This window comes from Xyrauchen texanus, chromosome 9 (assembly GCF_025860055.1).
Source record: "Xyrauchen texanus isolate HMW12.3.18 chromosome 9, RBS_HiC_50CHRs, whole genome shotgun sequence".
NCBI classification, from domain to species: Eukaryota; Metazoa; Chordata; class Actinopteri; order Cypriniformes; family Catostomidae; genus Xyrauchen; species Xyrauchen texanus.
The window spans coordinates 27,439,691-27,461,969 of NC_068284.1; the positions used below are offsets into that span (position 1 = coordinate 27,439,691).

The following is a 22,279-nucleotide window of genomic DNA, read 5'->3' on the forward strand; positions in this document are numbered from 1 at the left end:
AGCTTTGTTTTGTGAACGAATGCATTGTCAATTTTGTGTATTTTTGTTGTTAATTTTAGTATGCAGCCATGAACTGAAAGGCACAAAAGCCCATGCCAGTTCAGCACGATTAACAAGTTGCTAAATGACGTCTTAAACAGTTGTTACCACTGTTGAATGATAAAGTAAACCGCAGTTCATAATATTAAAATTGCTTCTGTAAAGACGCGCTATATTTTAATATTACAAACCAGCCCTGTTCAGAACGATGCTCTTCTGTCTGGGCGATAGAAGACTGGGGAAAGCTGATGCTCCTCTTCCCATCTTAATAAGGCCTGAGATTATAACGTTATAAAATTAACTCCTGGTTTACATTGACGTAGCTAATCAATTGGAAACCTAATACATTTTGAATAAGTGCTATATTTCTAATGTGTATGGGAGTCGAACACAGACGCATAATTCCTGTTGTTCACATTTACTCGTAGGGCAGGAAAAAAGAATCTGCCACGCCATTTATGTAAAGCATAGCACCAGAAAGAAAGAAAGAAAAGACCACCGAGGTCTCAATTGAATAAGTGTGATTTTGCAGAAAATCACAGCGCAACACGCTCCAGATTTGAGTCACACCGAAATATAGGGTGTTATTTTGCTAACAAACAATAGAGGGCAGCCTGTAAAAGCTTGATTAGTTCTCAGTTACTCCCACCCCATGACGCCATCTTGCGCGTGCGCAAGTACGCCATCGTGTGGACATTAGCAGACAGGTCATATATATTTAGTTAATTTAGTTCTCAAATTACTCCCACCCCATGACGTCATTGTGCGCGAGCACAAGTACGCCATCGTGTGGACATTCATTGTAGGTCATCTCTTTTCTCAAAACCCTTTCACCCTGTGAAGATTTACAGGGCAGTTTAACTGTCAATACATATTGGCATTTTCAAGCTTTGCATGTGCTAATATTATTGGATGTTAAACAATTCCTCTACCTCCGACTGTTACATTTAATTGGTTTCAAACAAAACTTGAATTAAAATTTAAAGTTAAGTCTCAGTCCAGTTGGTTTATTTCAGATACCATCACTGATATCTTACAGCAATCTGATTATCGTCGGACACAATTCTGATCTCTAACTTTTCTTACACTTATTCAAATTTGGTTTGAAACAAACAAATTTCGAATGTAAATCTGAATTAAGTCTCTCATGTCAATAATTAATAATTAATATGATTAATTATTATTAATTATTATTGATATAAACAAAAAAATAATTTTCAAAAAAAAAAAAAAATTTTCCCCTCCCTCTTTGATACTTTATTACGACTGTATCCTTACTATCTTAGATGCTACTTGACATCTCTTTACAAGCTTATGTAAATTGAGTTTAACAAGTTGAATTCAATTTAAATTAAGTTTGTCTGTTAACCCTGCCTTGTTTACTTCTGTCTTTTCTTGTGGTCAAATTGTTTGATAATTAACATCATTATCAAACTTCTCGATTTATCATCAATTAGTAAAGCTTTGCCTGTTATTTCTACACACATAATTACTCAATTTGGTTTAAACAAGAAAGCCTTGATTCACTTTAAGACTTTCACTTGCTGAATCCTGTTCTGTATTTGTATGTAGAATTCCCTAGTGTGCTGTGGTGATTCGACCGTCATCTCTGGTTGGTTCCCAGCAAGCTGGTTTGTCCGACCGGCGCTACCGACGCTGGCTGTATGTGAATCTCGGACTCTTCTGTCTCTTTTCATTGGTGCGCACGCAATCTATCATCAGCAATTTGGCACTCCAAAGAGAGTCAACCCCGTCAGTCGACACACACGGCAAGTTTGGAATAATTACCTAAACCAGGGCCTAAAGAGGGGCCACTCTCACGAGGGTTCTAGGAAAATCCAAATCTTGTTGTGCCGCCTGACAGTTGACACCTTGGTGTTGCTGGTTGTGTTTAAAGTCAAGTTGTTTGAGAGGGCGCACCGTGATAGTAGCGGAGGGCCCGGGACACTGCTGCCCAGTGTTCGGGACCGCTGGAAAGATTGACCACGCGCTGGTCCCCAGCAGAGTGACATCGATTCACCCCAGGCAAACTAAAAGAAGGTAAAATCCATCCACCAGTATAGGCCACATAATACTAGACATTCCCCTGGTCATTTAAGCATTTGACCCATTTCTTTTCTTTCTCTCCCCTAAGCCACACCATCTTCCTAGGGTTTATACCTCGATAGCGCCCCACCCTGTTGGTCCTATCATAAACCCTAGCAGTGGTGGTAGACTTAGGCCCTTTTTCTCCTGCCTATCTATTCCTAACATTAATTGTGTTCTATTTTATTCTGCTCTTCTGTTCTGTCGTAGTGTGTACTTCCAGTTCACAGTAAGACAGATTCTACAAGAGCCATCAAAGAAAACTGAATAAAGAGACAAACAGGCAGCCCGCATCCTCAGATAACCCTTGTGGGCTGCCGCCTTGTCAAAGTCTTTATTTAGACCTGCACTGACCCGTGAAATTCGGCCCACTAACTGTCTAACTGTCAACCCCAGTTAGTCAAAATTACGGCTTATAATAGCCACCTCATTGTAGCTCGCTAACCCTATGCGTACTTGCATTGGCCTCTTTGTGTGTGCTGTTCTTTTCTCTCGCCTACAGTAAGCCAGTATGTCCCGTTCGTCCAGTCCCACAGCCCACTGGGACCACCTTGAGGCCTGGTTGAGCGCAATGACGGACACCGTCCTACCCAAGGATGCCAGGGACCTACAGCCCCTAGATCGAGAGCAACTGGACGCCGAATTGGATAGCCTAATGGCCCACGATCCAACACAGAGCTACAACCACAAAGAATGGACCAAGATCATCGGAAGTCTTGCCCACAATCTCGTCGCCCAGGCACGGATAAATGAGAAAAACAACCTCGACCTGGAGCAGGAGGCCTCAGCACTAAAACTCCAAGCTGAGGAGGCCCGTAGGAACCAAGCAAAAACTCAGAGTCATCTAGATCAGCTACGCCTCGAGACCGAGGAACAACGAAAGGAAGAGGATGAAACGGACCCAGAACAGGAAAAGGAAGTAGAAAGACTTCAAAATGCCCTGGAAAAACTTCTCCGAGACACAGACCAAAGAGAACAGTCGGAGAGAAAAGCCAGAGAAGAACTCGATGACAAGTTGCAACAAGCCGAGTCTCTCCTTACAAGAGCAGAGACTGCATTAAAAGACAGAGATGCCAAAGCCAGAGCCTGTGAAAAGCATCTGAACATGGCCTGAGCTGAAATCCATGAACTTATTCAGCACAGAGACCAGCTCCAATATGAACTTGACACTGTTCACAATGAACTGAAACATTCTTATAAACTGCAAAGTGAACAGAAAAGGGAAACGCACACCACAGAGTTTCCCCTGACCAGTGGGCCCAATCTTTTCAGCCAAGAACTCAGAGCTGACAAGGGGGGTGAAAGCTCACTGCTCAACATGTCACCAGCCAGCCTCCAAGAACCCCCGTCAGCAACAAAACGGTGGGAGCCCGCACACCAAAGCCTGGTCACTAACCACGGCATGGCTCCCAAAGAACTTGACAAGCTAGCCAGAAACATCCCTACTTTCACCCCAAATCCTGCAGGAGGCCACGATGTGCACGCCTACCTGCAAGACATAGACTTTCACTTGCACACTGTTCCCAACGTGACCATGCGGGACAGAGTGTACCTGCTGAGAATTACGCCTAGCCGCGACGCGCGCAGCTTCCTGGATCGACAACCAGAGACTATCAAATCAGACTACCTACAGCTACGGCAGGCCTTCATCAGAGAATTCTCCGACCCAGAGTCAGAACAAGGACTCATCGCCGATATGGACCTCAAACAGGCCCGACTGGAAACTCCACAGGCCTACTACGGTCGCGATCCGACGAGCCTACTTGAGCACGGAACGAACCTTGTATGGAAGAAGATTTCAACTTCAAAACTCTGTTTCTCCGAAACCTGCATCCCACGGTGAGCCATCACTTAGGGGTCCTGGCCTGCCCTCGTAGCATGACTACCCAACAGCTGTGAGACTTAGCCCATAAAGCTTTCACCAAACAGAAGATTGCTTCTGAAAAAACTGTAAAAAATCCAACCATTTGCCCTGTCACTGATCAGCGCTCAGAGCTGGCCCTAGAGGGCACCCACCAGCACCACAGTAATAGACCTTTTTACCACGAGTCAAGACCGTTCCATGACAGAAGAGGGCAGCACAACCGTGATGGTGCCCGTCCTAAGCACCAAAGCGGGCGCTCTGAAAGATTCTACGACGGCCCACGGCCACCCCACAACCAAAAGGGTGGAGCCACGTGGGAAGCCAACCGATGGCCCAGACAGAACAGAACTCCATCGACGAGAACGTCAAGCCCAGACAGCCCGCAGCGGAACACCTCGCGGCATGCATCAGGCAAGTTCAAGTCCGAGCCTACCCCACAGAAAACCAGTGAGGCCACGGCGGAGACCGCAGAGATCCTGAAGGTTCTGAAAGAGCTTCTTCATAGAACACCTCACAAAAAAGACAAAGAGGACAGGTCAGACTCTGCATGACTAAGTGTAAGGCCCGTAACCAACACCCTTCCTGACTGCCATCCTACTGAACCAAGCACCCAGAGCACCGCTCTTCAGACACAGACTACCAAACCAGCTATCACATCACCAAGTGACAGCGACACCCACTCACTGCAGTTGACAACCACACATCCTGCAGCGGACAACCCAATCCGTCACACCAGTGACCAAGCCCCTAAGATACCAGAAAGTGCTGTTTTGGTTGTGGGTCTCCACAACGAACCACAAGAGACCGAGCCTAACTGCCTATCGATAACCACACAAGCCCCAACACCAAAACTCCTGGGGAATCTGATCGAAAAGGGAGTAGCACGAAAACTCTATCTCGCCATCACTGTGGAACATGAGGTGAGACTCAAGCCCTGGTAGACACTGGAGCAGACCTCACTTTGATATCAGCTGAACTTTTGAAAGACTCAAATTTGAAGCTAAGAGGCAAAATCGAACTCTAAAATCTCAAAATTGTGTGCTAAATGTACAGTCATACAGCCAAAATGACGTCCGGCTTGAACAGATAGCTCCCATTCACTTGACCATTGGTCCTATGAGTGTGGTACACCCTGTGTACATCTCACCAATGAACACATATCCCCTCCTTATTGGAAAAGATCTACTAGACCGCTTCGAGCCCCTGCTGGACTTCAGACAGCTGAAGATGTGGGCTCAAGTGCGAGAACCTCTCCCCCTTCAGCCACCCCGATCACCTGAACCAGACTGTCAGGTCACAAAGGTCACGGGAACTCTCACAGCCAGCCACAGTGACACAGCATCAGCACCCGAGCGACATTCAAGTTCGCTACTTTGCACATTTCAACTCACCCAAGACTTTGACTCCTTCTGCCCCAAGGTTACAGCTGACCTGCACTTGAATGGTGTAACTGCCACTGACATCATACTAGCACTATGGGCAGACAACTCAGCCATCAGCCTCTCCCTATACAATGCTCTCATTGAAGACACACCGGACCTTCCATCTGCCAGCAAGCGCACCCGTTTTCCTTTGAACTCATGCCCATCAACAGTGGTGACTGCCAAAAGGATCTGTGCCTTGAACTTGAAGTGGAACTACCGATGTCTGACCCACTACTTCCTGGTCCTTCCAGAACTGCCCCATGATGTCTACATTGGAGCAGACATTCTGATTCGCCTCAACGCTCATGTAGACATTATTAATGAGGTCTTGTGGGCCCCACTGACTTTACAGCCTCCTGTGATTCCAACCAACACTGCTAACCTCCGGTCAGGCCAGACCATTCCAGAGGTCTGCACCTTGGTCAACGAACAGGAAAATGTAGTACCAGCATACACCAAAGGGGTCGCTGTTCGGATCAACATGTGTTGTGTTCAAACCCTAAACCACACGCTGGGTTTCTTTCAACCTTCACCCGAATGTGTTGAACTTGGACTCACGCTGGAAGCCACGCCCCTCACTGAAGTGTCATCCCGTGCTGTTTACATCATCTTCAACAACTGCATGGCAATGGACATCACAATTCCAAAAGCCTACCGGGCAGGATGGCTAGTGAGCAACGACTTTCATGACTTTGAACTAACATTACCAATCATTGGACCATCCCAGCTTCAATGATACCCGAAGGGCACACAGACAACACCGTCTTCACAACCCCCTTCAAAATCATCTCCATAACTTCAGTCATGCCAGTGGACAAAGACCAGGTATGCAGAACAGAACTGACAAAGGACCAACACCTTGCAGTATACACAGTCTCCAAACAGCCTACCTGCGAGATTGACGACACTGCCTCACCTCTGCCTACCAACACGTACAGACTACACACCGACAGAGGAGCCATACCCAGGATTTGAGTCTCAAGTTCAGCAAATTCTAAAAGACGCTGACGCAATTAACAACGATGCAGATCGACAAGAACTCAGACGAGTCCTTTACAAGTTCAAAGCATCATTTGCCAAAGACTCTTTAGATTGTGGTCTCACCGAGCTCCACACCGCGCGCATCCCAACGCACCCTAATGCTCCTCCCACGCTTGTCAGGCAGTACAAGATCCCCATCACGCCACACAAACCGGTGCAAGAGATCATCGACTCCATGCTTGAAAAAGGTGTCATCCGTCCATGCAACAGCACCTATTCTGCCCCCATCTGGCCCATCCTCAAACCAAACGGCAAGTGGCGTACCCACCATTGACTACAGGAAACTGAATCAACAAGTGCCACTGTCACGATGGCCCATGACTCAGCTGGAGCAGGAAATACCCAGAATCAGAGGAGCCACCATCTTCTCTACACTCGATGTGGCCTCTGGATTCTGGACCATACCAGTGCATCCAGAAGATCAGCACAAGCTAGCTTTCACTTTCGAAACAGACAATTCACTTTCACAAGGTGTCCGCTTGGCTATGCCAACTCACCTGCTGAGTTCAACATCTTCCTGAACAAAGCATGCCCAGATGCCAGAACAAGAGGCAATCTTATCTACGTAGACGATGTTCTCATGAAAAGCACAACGGTGGCTGACCACATGAAAGAAATAGACTATGTTTTGAACCAATTGTCCACTGCTGGCGCCAAGATCGCCTCCACAAAGGACAGTGGTGCCAAACCAAGGTCAACTACGTGGGCCTACTCATAGGATCCCAGGGCATCGAACCACAGTCCAGCCGTATTCAAGCCGCTCAAAACATCAAGCCACCCTCCAACATCTCAGAGCTGCGAAGTTTCCTAGGGGTGTGCAATTACTCACGGCAGTTCATCGAGAGCTACTCAGACATTGCAAAACCTCTAACTGCCCTTCTGAAAAAGACTGCCCATTTGTATGGACAGAGGTCCAAAAACAGGCCATGGACGAGCTAAAACGACACCTCTGCACCGCTCCGTGCCTGGCTTACCCGACCCACAAAAAGAGTTCTACTTAGAAGCTGGATTCTCCAGCCACTGTCTCAGTGCTGGCCTGTACCAACGGCATGACCAAGACAAGAGAGTAATCGCATATGCCAGCAAGACACTTCTTCCACCCGAGAGTAAATTCTCAGACTGTGAAAAAGCTCTGCTCTGCACTGTATGGGCCATCCAGAGATTCTCCAACTACATTGGAGCCCAAAAGGTTATCATAGAGACTTGCCACCAGCCTGTGATGTTTCTCAACAGCCAGCGTATCCGAGATGGCGTGGTCACCAATTCACGCATAGCCACGTGGTTAACGGCCCTCCAAGGGCGCAATGTTGATATGCTCAGAATCATAAGTCGGCGCTAGGCAATGGCCTGGCTGCCTGCCAGAACTGCTCTGATAACACACCAGCTGCAACGATGGATATGGAAGAACCCCAACAACAACAACTAACCTGTCACAGGTTCTTTGAAGAAAATGCGTGCCAAGGTATGCCCACAGCCTACGTCGATGGATGCTCCTACAACCAAGAGGGCATTCGTCAAGCAGGAGCAGGTGTATTATGGGTAAATGACCTGCCATGCCCACCACAACACTTCAAGCTGGGCCCGCAGTCATCACAATATGCGGAGGTCGTAGCCATTCTCATAACTCTGCAAATCACATCGACCCATAACATCAAAGAACTCCTGATCTGCACAGACTCAAACTACGCCAGACTCAGTTTCACATGCCACCTTCCAAACTGGAAACAAAATGGCTTTAAAACTTCGAACAACAAGCCTATCAAACACCAACACCTGTTCCAAGAATGTGATGACATCACAAGAAATCACAACATGATTCTCTACTGGAAGAAGGTGAAAGGACACTCAAGGCAACCAGGCCTTGACAAAGACTTGAACGACCAAACCGATGCACTTGCCAAGACTGGCGCACTGCACGGTACTCTATGGTCACCTCCAACCCTCCCACCCACCGTGAACGTTGCAGTGATAACCCGAAGCAAACAAACTTTCCCTGCAACAGTGCCACCCTCACAGCCTCTAACGCTGACTCCACAGATGTCAGATGAACAACGACATAGCGGACATGCAAGACTCTGACACATCCATAAAGACTTTCCTGAACCACCTCTCTGACCCCACCAACCACCCTCTAGCGCCGTCTGACCTCACTGACGACCCATGCCTCAGACGACTGCATGACATAAAGCACATGCTGTGTGTGATAAACAACATTTTGTGGTATGCACCTGATGACATCACAGCGCCAAGGCTCGTGGTGCCACAGTGCCTAAGGGGGGTCATGCTAAGTTATGCCCACGACGCACCATGTGCCGGGCACCACGGCACCAGAGCCACTTATGAGACACTGAAACAAGTGGCATACTGGCCCCGCATGCAGGAACATGTGACAGAATATGTCAGAGAATGCCTGGTTTGCTGCCAGTTTCAACCGGCAAACCCAAGCCACAGAGCTCCACTGCAACGCAGGAGAGTCACATTCCCATGGTCAGACCTCCAAATCGACTGGGTAGGACCTCTGCCCAGGTCGACGAGGGGCAACAAATACTTCCTCACAGTCGTGTGCCAGTTCACAAAGTGGGTAGAGTGTCTTTCAGCACCCAACGACACTGCCCAGACCACGGCATACCTCCTGATGAACCACATCTTCTCCAGGTTCGGACTGCCCCTGAGAGTCAACTCAGACAGAGGCACTCACTTTACGGCTGAGATTATGCAACAGATCTGGAGACTCCTGGGAGTCCAAGTTCAACTACACGTCAGTCATCATCCAATCTCATATGGCCAAGTGGAACGATCGAACTGAACCGTGGTCAGTATGTTGAAGAAGTATGTGTCTGCCAATCAGAAGGACTGGGATGTAAAACTCCTGCTGGTGCTAATGGCTCTCAGAGCCACCCCACAGAACTCGACTCACGTGTCTCCCTTCGAACTAATGACTGGGCGGCAGATGACACTGCCACTGCATCTGCTGTATCAGCCAGGAGACTCCAGCCTCGTCACGGCCCGCACCACTCATCAGTACCTCGACGAGCTACACCGGCACCTGAAAGCAACATTTGCTTTTGCACAACAACAGCTTCAAAAGAGTGCCGACGGACAGAAAGCATACTATGATCAGAAAGCGTCGCACCAAGAACTGGACGTGGGCAACAGGGTCTGGTATTATAGCTTCATTCAGCCATCCCGCACAGCCTCCCATCGGCTGTCAAAGAAATTACTGCCCCACTGGACGGGACCCCATGAGATCATTGACAAACTCCCCAGTGGCGTACCGAATCCAACTAAACCGGAGACAGAAAGAGCCGGTTCTCAAATGGGTCCACCGTAATCAAATAAAACGACATATGGCTGACAGGGAAAAGCGGGGAGGGGCCAATGCAAAATAACCTGATACCCTTAAGCCTTGTACAAACCGTGCTGGCTTCTGCCATCACCACAACGACTGACCCGTTACAACTACACCTTGCCTACTCTCTGGGTAGCGCCATCCCACTCTGCGTCGACCCCGAGCAGAGGGAAGTGGGTTTTCTCCTGAACCTACCCATCATAGAGTCAAGCCAAATCTACCGACTCAAGGACATTGTCAACATCGGGTTTTGAAAAGTAACACACACATCAAGATCCACACCCCAGACGTGGTGGCCTACCACGACAGCGACCCACGGCTGTACCTGGCCCCAAATCTGCACATGTGCACGTTGACCAAAGACATTCACTACCTCTGCCCCAGCAAACCCTTCCTCAGAGACAACACTGACGGAATCTGCGGGCTGCAACACCTGGGCAGCGATACCCGCTGCCCCGCCGATGCCAAGCCTCGCACACAAGTCACCGAGACACAAGCCGAGATCGTAGGCAACAGATGGCTCGTTAACACTCCTGTGCGCGCAGCTACACTCACCTACGGCCAGCATGACACCGCCACCCGTCTCACCTTGCCCAACCAGAGCATGTGGATTCTAGTCCCGAAAGGTGCCATCCTCCACCTCGTTGACCTGGCGCTATACCACCTCCCAGGTGAAGAGTACGAAACAGAACTGGAAATCCCATCTTTCTTCCAGAATCAAAACCTCACCCTAGATCAGAACTGGGACTATGGATCGAAAGAGAGGGCTCCCAGTTAATTGACATTGCTCCTATCGACACAGCCCTCCAAGCCTTGTCTCGAATGCCCATCTTGACCACCTCACCTGTTGTCCGAGCCTGGACCGCAGCGGACACTGCGCTGTGCATCTCTATGGGAATCAGCCACCTCCTGACACTTGGCCTGGCCTTCATCCTGTACCGAAGGCTCAACGAGATGCAAACATCCACAGCCAAGCTCACGAAAGCCATGTCCGTAGGTTTCCGACGGAACCCCTGGAAAGAGGGGACCACAACAGAGACCACTTTGAACCTCATCGAATTGAGCCCTCCGTCCGAATAACCACCTACTACAACACCCTCATGATTCACCTGCCATCCGCCATTGTGATGATTGTCGTCCGATGATGTCTCCAACAGGGACGTCACCTGACGAAAAAGGGGGACTGTAGCGTCAGGAGGAACCAATGAACGGACAATCATGGACTCGGCTATTTTGGAGACAAAAGAGCCTCTGTAAGATCACGGAAATGGTCTGTGTTAGTACAATGAACTGTTGACAAAGAGGACAAAGAACTATTGACAGAGAACCACATGTGACATCCACATGCTCACCACGTGCTTATCGTGTGGAAAGAAAGGGGGAAACTTTGAACGTAAAAATGTGTGTGTCTTTCTTATAAAGCCTAAAAGGGCTTATTTTTAATGAAATATGTTTTAATCCCTGTGTACTGTGTATCTTTGGTGTTAGATCAAAATTAGTAGAATTGTTTAGTAGTGTAGTAAAACTCATTATATTTAATAAGAGGCTTTATATTTAATAGCCTGAGTGTATATATGTTAAATATATACATATATTTATGTATATATTATGTTAAACCCACTTTTAAAGGTTCCAAATATACTTTTCTTGGTATCAAATTAAACCTTACGACTTGCCCTAGCTGAATATAAATATAAGATCACCTTAGAACTGTGTTCTGTTAGGTTTTTACCATCTTTTGAGTCATTCAGCCCAAAATCTCTTACTGTCATAAACCCGGTCATAAACATGCAAATGAGCCTTGACAAAGGAATCATTCTCCGGCCCCAAAGGAATGTTAGAGAGTGCAGACTCTCACTGCTTTCTTACTGAGAAGGAGAAATGAACACCTTTTAATCCTATATATTTGATATATATATATATATATATATATATATATATATATATATATATAATCCACGTGATAAAAATATTGACATGTATCTAATGTGCCATCTCACATTTTCCCTTAAATGTGCTTGATCTATGTTTTCTTGCAAACTCTAATGGGTTAATGTTTCAGACGTTGCATACTCTGGTTTACCGAAATCATATGTGTGGCATATTTGGTCTCTATAACTTGGTATTTTGAAGATTGAAATGACTGTGTACATGATATGTCGATAACAACAACATATTAGTATTACAAGAAGATTTTCTAGTTTCTTCATCGGCTACCACCCCTCTCAGAACAAAGGGGCAATAAACCAAATTCCCGCCTGAAACTTCCACTCTTCTTATTAGTCGAGCCAATGAGAGGTGGGACACATTTTCTAGGGGCATAAATTGCACCAACGACGGACCTTCGCACTCTTCTTCGAATGCTCCGATCTTCTTCCTCTCTCTCTCTTGCTTCCTGCCCTCTTGCTGAATGATGCTGAACTAGGAAGCCCTCAAGGACTCCCAAGCGTGCGCCAGGCTACGGCCTTGTCTTTCCAACTCCCAACTTCACTTCTGGACCTCCCTTGGACTTCCCCTGGATCTCTTCAAGCCATCTCACACTCTCTCACTTCTTCTCCCGATCTTCTGCAACTCCCCGGAACACTCGTCAACTATTCACCTCCACGCTCTGGAAACACCGCACCGAAGTCCTCTGTCTCAAGAACGCCACGAGGACACGCAGTCTCGCTCAAGCAACACAAAAGGTCTAGTGTGCAAGTATGATTTCACCTGAAATTTCAACGCGTTAAAGTGTGTAATTCCAGTTGCTGGCTCTTAAAGGGTTAATTGTTGTAAAAAGTTTTGCCATACCTCCAATAATTCTTCACTTTCCCTTACTGCATTTATTTAGTTTATTTTATGCTTATTCTGTGTTATATGTATGTTTGTCAATTGTAAGTGATATATCATAGTGCCTTGTATTAAACTCAGTTATACGCGTAATTGTCTGTGTGTGTTGGTTACAGAACAAAGCCTCTTTAATGTGCGATTTTAAGCTACGAGCTGATATTATCAAAGTGAGTTAACGTGCTTTTGATGAGTAAGCTTATAACTAGGAATAACCCCTCTGGAGAATTGCTCAAAGTACCGAATAAAGTGGTTCAGTGGATCGAACTGACTGGTTCGTGTAGCCTACGGGTCAATTCCATTACGGGGTTATTAAAATTAATATAGCCTGTCTGCATAGAATATATATTCCTAATTAAATATAATTCGTTGTGTTTAATTATCTATATATTTTTGAAGCAGAATCTTGGACTATATAAGCCCGTTTGGGGCGTTTTTACATGTATGGGTGTTCGGGTCACACTGTATGATTAATCATTGATTTCGATCAGTAATATTAATTGTACATTCCCCAAATCTGACCTGTTCAAACCCTACAGTGGTATGCGTGTGGCACGTAGGTCTTGAAGATCTGTGGCTTTGCGCTCCAAGCTGCAATAGCCCCCTCCCATTAGACTGTCACAAGGCCCAATAATAACCTCTCTAATAACAGGGTTTACTCTCTCTAACTCTCTCTACTGCTCTCTCTCTCTCTCTCTCTCTCTCTCTCTCGCTCTTCCTCCCTCCCTCCCTTTTTTCTTGAAACGGATGTTCTTCCTAATATCTGACGTCATGCAATTAGTGGGGCTGTATGAGCACATGCTCACCATCTGCAATTACCCAGAATGGGAATAGTGCCTTAAAAAAGACTTTGGGACGATGAAGTTGGTCACACCAATGATTCTGTTCATGTTGTCACAAAAATGTTTACCCACAATAGGCAAACCAACTGCTTAAAAATAAGACAATGTGTATTTAAAGGAATTGTTTACCTTAAAAGAAAATTCTGTAATTTTTTACCCTCATGTTGTTCCAAACCCATTTTACTTTATTTCTTCCGAGGAACAAAAAAGTAGATTTTGGGCTGTATGTCAGTCACCATTCACTTTCATGACATATTTTTGCCGTACAATAAAAGTGAATGGTGAATGAGGCTGTCATTTTGCCTAAAATCCCCCTTTGTGTTGCATGGAATAAACAATCATAAGGAGGTCATAATTATGATGGCATTTTCATGTTTGGGTGCACTTTCCCTTAAATTTTTTTGAATTTATTACAAACAATTGCAGGAGCTTTCTAAAAAAGAGCGTTGATGAAAAGCTGAGTTCTGACATGCAAAGACATTGGAATAAAAAAAGGAGGTTTTCTCAAGTCAGAAGCGGTAGAAATAATGATCAGGCTTCAATGCTAGCATGTGTTGAGAGGCCTTAATGACGACTAAATCAAGGCAGGATACCATCAGCACATCTCTCACTGTTCTTAATGACTCAGTTTTAAGTTTTTAAGAGCAGTTTTAAGGCGTTGTGACTTTGGCTTGCTCACTGGGGTTCTAAATGCATCCATCCATCCATTCATCTTCAACCGCTTATCCGAAGTCGGGTCGCGGGGGCAGCTGCTCCAGCAGGGGGCCCCAAACTTCCCTATCCCAAGCCACATTAACCAGCTCTGACTGGGGGACCCCGAGGCGTTCCCAGGCCAGTGTGGAGATGTAATCTCTCCACCTATTCCTGGGTCTTCCCCGAGGCCTCCTCCCAGCTGGATGTGCCTGAAACACCTCCCTAGGGAGGCGGCCAGGGGGCAACCTTACCAGATGCCTAAACCACCTCAACTGGCTCCTTTCGACGCAAAGGAGCAGCGGCTCTACTCCGAGCTCCTCACGGATGACTGAGCTCCTCACCCTATCTCTAAGGGAGAAGCCCGCCACCCTTCTGAGGAAGCCCATTTCGGCCGCTTGTACTCGCGACCTAGTTCTTTCGGTCATGACCCAACCTTCATGCCCATAGGTGAGGGTAGGAACAAAAATTGACCGGTAGATCGAGAGCTTTGCCTTTCGGCTCAGCTCTCTTTTCGTGACAACGGTGCGATAGAGCGAGTGCAATACCGCCCCCGCTGCCCCGATTCTCTGGCCAACCTCCCGCTCCATTGTCCCCTCACTCGTGAACAAGACCCCGAGGTACTTGAACTTCTTCACTTGGGGCAAAACCTCATTCCCTACCTGGAGTACGCACTCCATCGGTTTCCTGCTGAGAACCATGGCCTCAGATTTAGAGGTGCTAATCCTCATCCCAGCTGCTTCACACTCGACTGCCAAGCTGATCCAGTGAGAGCTGAAGGTCACGGACCGATGATGACATGAAGACAACATCATCTGCAAAAAGCAGCGATGAGATCCCCAGCCCACCGAACCAAGCACACCTTCCCCACCCCGACTACGCCTCGATATCCTGTCCATGAATATCACAAACAGGATTGGTGACAAAGCGCAGCCTTGGCGGAGACCAACCCCCACATGGAATGAACTCGACTTCGTACCGAGGACCTGGACACAGCTCTCGCTTTGGATGTACAGGGATTGGATCGCCCTAAGAAGGGACCCCCCCACCCCGTACTCCCGCAGCACCTCCCACAGTCTCTCCCGGGGGACCCGGTCATATGCCTTCTCCAGATCCACAAAACACATGTAGACCAGATGGGCATACTCCCAGGCCCCCTCCAGGATCCTTGCGAGAGTAAAGATCTGGTCCGTCGTTCCACGGCCAGGACGAAAACCGCATTGGTCCTCTTCAATCTGAGGTTTGACAATCGGCCGAACCCTCCTCTCCAGCACCTTGGAGTAAACTTTACCAGGGAGGCTGAGAAGTGTGGTACCCCTGTAGTTGGCACACACTCTCTGATCCCCCTTTTTGAAGAGGGGAACCACCACCCCGTTCTGCCACTCCTTAGGCACTGTCCCATATTTTCACGCAATGTTGAAGAGGCGTGTCATCCATGACACCCCCTCCACATCCAAAGCTTTCAGCATTTCTGGTCGGATCTCATCAATCCCCAGGGCTTTGCCACTGCAGAGTTGTTTGACTACCTCAGTGACCTCCCCCAGGGAAATAGAATCTGATCCCCCATCAGCCTCCGGCTCTGCCTCTGCCTCTACCATAGAGGGCGTGTTGGGATTTAGGAGTTCTTCGAAGTGTTCCTTCCACTGCCCAATAACCTCCTCGGTTGAGGTCAACAGCGTCCCATCTTTGCTGTATACAGCTTGGATGGTTCCCCGTTTCCCCCTCCTAAGGTGGCGGACGGTTTTCCAGAAGCACTTTGGTGCGGACCGAAAGTCCTTCTCCATGGCTTCTCTGAACTTTTCCCACACCCACTGCTTTGCCTCCCTCACGGCCGAGGCTGCAGCCCTTCGGGCCTGTCTGTACCTTGCAACTGCCTCCGGAGACCTCCGGGACAACAAATCCCGGAAGGCCTCTTTCTTCAGTCGGATGGCTTCCCTGACCACCAGTGTCCACCATGGTGTTCGAGCGTTACCACCCCTTGCGGCACCTAAAACCTTGAGGCCGCAGCTCTCCACCGCGGCTTCGGCAATGGAAGCTTTGAACATTGCCCACTCCGGTTCAATGTCCCCAACGTCCGCAGGGATGCCTGAAAAGCTCCGCCGGAGGTGTGAGTTGAAGATCTCGTGGACAGGGACCTCCTCCAAACGTTCCCAGTTCACCCGCACTACTCGCTTGGGCTTGCCAGGTCTGTCCAGAGTCTTTCCCCACCCCCTGACCCAACTCACCACCAGATGGTGATCGGTTGACAGCTCTGCCCCTCTCTTCACCTGAGTGTCCAAAACATATGGCCTCAGATCCGACAACACGATTACAAAATCGATCATCGACCTTCGGCCTAGGGTGCTCTGGTACCACGTACACTTATGAGCATCCTTATGTTCGAACATGGTGTTTGTTATAGATAATCCATGACTAGCACAGAAATCTAATAACAAACATCCACTTGAGTTCAGATCAGGGAGGCCAATCACGCCTTTCCAGGTGTCCCTGTCATTTCCCACGTGTGCGTTGAAGTCACCCAGCATCAATATGGAGTCCCCTACTGGGGCCCTATTCAGGACTCCATTCAGGGTCTCCAAGAAGGCCGAATACTCTGAACTGCTGTTCGGTGCATATGCACAGACAACAGTCAGAGTTTTCCCCCCCACAACCCGTAGGCGTAGGGAGGCGACCCTCTCATCCACCGGGGTAAACTCCAACGTAGTGGCGCCCATCGCCTCACACCCTTGGAAACTCCAGAGAAGAATAGAGTCCATCCCCTATCCAGGAGTACGGATCCAGAGCCAAAACTGTGCGTCGATGTAAGCCCCACCAGATCCAACTGGTAACACTCCACCTCCCTCACTAGTTCCAGCTCCTTCCCCCCCAGTGAGGTGACATTCCACGTCCCCAGAGCAAGCCTTTGCTGCCCGGGTCTGGTCCGTCGAGGCCCACGGCCTTCACTGCCGCCCATATGGCAGCGCACCCGACTCCTGCGGTTTCTCCAATGGGTGGTGGGCCCAAGGGATGTAGAGGGGGGTTTCATGTCGCTTCTTCGGGCTGTGCCCGGCCGGGCTCCGTGACAAGCCCGGCCACCAGGCACTAGCCGACGAGCCCTCCATCTGGGCCTGGCTCCAGACGGGGGCCCCGGGCTTCCTCCGGGCAGGGTAACTCCTCCTCTTTCCGTTTTTTCCATGGAGTCATTGTGAACCATTCTTAGTCTGGCCCTTCACCTGAGACCACTTTGCCTTGGGAGACCCTACGAGGAGCACATGGCTCCAGACAACACAACCCTCAGGATCATAAGGGCACACAAACCTCTCCACCACGATAAGGTGCTGGTTCCCGGAGAGGGTTCTAAATTCAATTATTATTTAATTATTTATTTTTATGCAATATTACAATCATATTTAATCAATCTACACAATGATGACTCTTAAGACTTTATAGATATTACAGTTTCATTTTCTGTTAATGCATGATTTTCTGTAAATCTGCTTTGAAATTATGTGTGTTGTGAAAAGCGCTATACAAATAAAAATGACTTGACTCGACTGGAAACATTGTGGTTTTTCAGTGCTGTGCTTAAAGGAATTGTTCACCCAAAATTGAGAATGCTTTAATAATTTACTCACCCTCATGCCATCCCAGATGTGTATGAATTTCTTCTGTTGAACACAAATGAAGATTTAAAAAAAATATCTCAGCTGTCAGTCTTTTCAATGCAAGTGAATGGTGGCCAGAACTTTGAAGCTCCAAAAGCACACAAAGGCAGCCCAAAAGTAATCCATACAACTCCAGTGGTTCAATCTGTGTCTTCATAAGAATTTGGTAATTTGCATTCTTCATGCATATTGCCACCTACTGAGATGTTGTGCAAATATGATTTGTTTATCTTTTTCCTTTCCTTTATCCCTCCTTTTTTATTTCTCCTCCTTTACTATTCCTTTACTATTCTTTTAAGATCTTACATTAAATTCTGAGGACTCTCTCACAGCTCCTTAACAGAGTTGCTACGCGAGAGCTTCACTAAGCAAAGGAGAGGTCTGAAGGACAGAGTTCCACTTGACTGAATGTTTAAAATTTTCAAATATATATATATATATATATATATATATACTGCAGTTTCTGGAGTACATAATAGGATATTTGAGGATCACTTAAAGGGAAAAATGAAAACAAAAATATATGTTTATAAAAAATATAAACAATATTTTTGACTTGAATAAAATCAGTTAGTTTGAATGTTACCATTTGCAGTACATTTGTTTCAGTGTGATAACTTTAAGATACACATTGTCCAAAGTGGCCTTTGTTACAGAGTCAAACTTTTGATTGTTTGAACAAAAAGCATGAGTAATTAAAAACTTAAGCATCGTGTAGTCATGGTTGTTTATGTCTTTCTTTGTATTCCTTGCCAGACTGTCAGGTCAATTTGAAGCCATACCGTGCGTGGATGCCTCCAACTCTTGCTGGATGATTCCATCTCTGTGATGAAAGGCTTATCTGGCAGCCGCAGCCACCACCACATGGTGACCTGCGACCCCTCCTTGGACTCCATGGGTCACCACTTGGACCACAAGCCCTACCTCATCAGCCAGATCGACAACCCCCACCCAACCGATCATTCTTACTACTCCCAGAGGAGCCCCTACCAGCCTGACTGTGTAGTGCCTTACGGGACCTTCCCCCGCCGACACTACAGCTCTCAGCACGAATCAAAGGACGAGACTGCTGTGGTTCCTTACACTGGGGGAGGGGTTCCAGCCAATAAGGGCCAGCGACTTCCCGTTGTCATTTTAGATCAGTTTGACCGCCAGCTCCCAGTGCCTCGGGACGGCTACCACACGCTACAGTACAAGCGCGCTGCCGCTGCCTTGGAGCAACGGAGTGACAGCCCTGGCCGAATTCGGCACCTTGTGCACTCTGTCCAGAAGCTCTTTACCAAGTCCCACTCGCTAGAGGGCCCACACCATGCTCATGCCCATGGTAAGGGCAGCATCAACGGGGGCAAGGCCAGTCCCGATGGAGACCCTCCCGCTATTCGCCACCGAAAGCGCAGCAAGACCAGGGAACGCTGCAAGTCAGCTGAGCCCAAGAACAGGACGCCGCCATCTGGCTACTGGAGCTCTGATGACTTGGAACGTGAGGCCTGCCTGTTTCAGCACGGACCACCAGGTGTCATGACTATGGGCCGGCACCCGGACAAGTCCCAGTCACAGTACTTCCTGGAGGCCTGCAACACCATAAGTGACCAGGCGCTTAAAAATTCCCTCAGCAGCAACAATTTGGGAAAGTGTTCGACGTGCACGAGCATACCGCTGAGCGTGGACGCGACACAGCTCGTGAAGAATAGCTTGTGGTCGTCCTCTCTCACGGTGAGCAGGGCACGTCAAGTCTACCAGAAGGCCCCAGTAAATGTAGATAAGGCTCTTGTGAAAGCAGAGGCTTGTCAGCAGGAGCGCTCATGCCAATTCTTGCAGGTATGCAAAAAACCTTTTGATTCTCCCCTACACCCACATGCTCACCAAACCCACCTTCACATTTCCACCACCCCTCCTCTTCCTCCACGACTGGAGAGAGCCTCCAGTTTTGATTTGAGTTCTGCCGAGAAGTAAGTGCAAACCACTAGCTGCCTTACTTTCTGTTTAGCTGACAAGCATCTGTTTGGATCCATTTAATCTCTGACTAGTATTATTTCCTCTCTCTAAACCTAAAATTCACTTTGTTTTACCAAGGTTTTCCTCAAAGTCCTTTTTTATTGGTGTGTGTGTGTGTGTGTGTGTGTGTGTGTGTGTGTGTGTGTGTGTGTGTGTGTGTGAGTGAGAGGGAGATAGAGAGAGAGAGAGTGTGTGTGTGTGTGTGTGTGTGTGTGTGTGTGTGTGTGTGTGTGTGTGTGTGTGTGTGTGTGTGTGTGTATGTGTGTGTGCGTGCGAGAAAGATAGCAAGAAAGAGCAAGAGAGAGAGAGAGAGAGAGAGAGAGAGAGGACGGAGACTGGCAACACTACATTTACTTATGTAGTATTTGTTTCTTGTTTTTTAAGTCTTGTTTTCAGAGAATTCTATCAGACTTTTGTCAAATATATGTTTAAAACAAGCCAACAATATTTGCCAATGGATTAAGAAAAATCAAATACGTATAAAAATGTAAATAAAATGTGTTCCATTTGAAATACGTTTATCTTAGTAATTGGTGACTTTGTTGTAGGGAAACCTTAACAAAATAGATTTTTGTTGGATTTCTTAGAAAACAAGACTTAATCTTATGCAATTTTGCTTCTTAAGTACATTTATCATGTATAGACATACTGTATTTACTAAAAAATAAGACATAATAAATAAGAAAAAATTTAAAATATTTTTGCAGTGAACTGCATGCTTGAGAATGTGTATGAAGAGGATATTGAATAGACTGAATATTTTGTTTGAGAGGAAACAAGAAAAGACTAATTTTGTGTCTGCATAATTAATTGCTGAGTCTTCACTTCCATTCACAGGGCATTTATCCATTGTTAGAACGATAATTAATAGAAATCACTGTGTGAGCAGAAACTTCAAGTTGTTCTTATTCCTTTTGTATGTACGGCTGTACAATCCTTAGTGTTCGATTAAAAAGACAAATTATGTAACATGCTACGTTATACATGCGTTAAATGAGCAAACTACAGAAGATCCTAAGACCACCTGCAGCGGGCTATGAATCAGAGTTTGCACGTGGGCAGCCACATACTAATTCAGAGGCTAAATTGAGATGGCAGGATGTCTCACATGTTCTCTATCATGCTCTGTCAATACAAAGAATAATTGGCATCTTTCTTCAGGGCTAAATCTGGCCCCCAGTTGCCATAGAAACCGTGAGTGACGGGCTTGCACTGTGCAGTTCTTGTTTTCAAGGTTTATGGAAAGATTTTTAGACATTCAGCAAGTTGTGATTTCCCTTTTTAAGTTAGAATGATTGTGCTTTGTCGACTTTTAATAGTGAGTGTGTGTGTGTGTGTGTGTGTGTGTGTGTGTGTGTGTGTGTGTGTGTGTGTGTGTGTGATCACCTCTTGAGCTGTTAGGTTTACCTGTATTAAAGTAAATTGAAGCAGGGCTCTAACAAAAATAGACAATGAGGGGGACATGCACCCACCATTTACAATCAGTGGTCGATCGATAATGGTTTTCAATGACCAATTTGAAATTCCTATGTGATCTAAGTCCTCATCGTGTCGTAGTGACCTGCCTTAATCCGGGTGGCAGAGGACGAACCTCAGTTGCTTCCGCATCTGAGACCGTCTATCCACGCAACTTATCATGTGGCTTGTTGAGCACGTTACCGCGGAGACCTAGCACGTGTGGAAACTTTACGCTATTCTCTGCAGAATCCATGCACAACTCACCACATGCCCCACCAAGAGCGAGAACCACAATATAGAGACTATGATTACCCAGGTTACCCCATGTGATTCTACCCTGCCTTGCAACCGGGCCAATTTGGTTGCTTAGGAGACCTGGCTGGAGTCCCTCAGCATGCCCTGAATTCAAACTTGTGACGTCGGGGGTGGTAATCAGCGTCAATACTCGCTGAGCTACCCAGGCCCCTCAGTGACCAATTCTTAAACTTTTACATTGGTCTCCAATTTTTGATAGTTGTTTACATATTGGTCGACCACTATAGAAAAGTTTGTCTGCAATATGCTAAAAAAACATAAATACACTGGAATTATGTTAATGAAAGGAAGTCTTTCGTTCTTTCAAACAAAAACTGAGGCACAAACTGCTGTTTGTTGAGATGACTCTGAGCCCTGTTCCTTGGTCTGCTTAACCAAGGATTTATCCTAATTTTCTGCTCATCAAACTTGACTTGATTAAAGGCGTGTGTGGGTGTTGGTGGTGTCTTAGAAGGAAGTTTTTGTTTTTGTCAGGTCTGTGAGCATTTGTGTGTGTGTGGGCACAGAACTGTTTTTACTGGAGTCATTCTGCCTCCTCTGACTGCCTTTTATACACATGTTGACGTCAAGGCAAGCCGTTTCCCCAGTTACACAAGCTCTGCAGTGATTCATATAATCACAGTGAAATTCTATAAAGTGGGATTTTCTCTTGAAGCCAGTAGAGAAGCTCTTTCCAAACCTTAAAATGAGCTTTGTATTGGTCTTAT

The 22,279-nt window shown here is 46.9% G+C and overlaps 1 protein-coding gene across 1 annotated transcript in view; it reads left to right on the forward strand.

Moving 5' to 3' along the window:
- LOC127648995 (disks large-associated protein 1-like) overlaps positions 1 to 22,279 on the forward strand; it is a 192,664-nt gene that overhangs the window by 110,522 nt on the left and 59,863 nt on the right. Inside the window, exon 3 of the mRNA XM_052133869.1 lies at positions 18,561 to 19,622. Coding sequence (XP_051989829.1) covers positions 18,633 to 19,622 — 990 coding nt within the window. The 5' untranslated portion in view covers positions 18,561 to 18,632. The remainder of the gene's footprint in view (positions 1 to 18,560; positions 19,623 to 22,279) is intronic.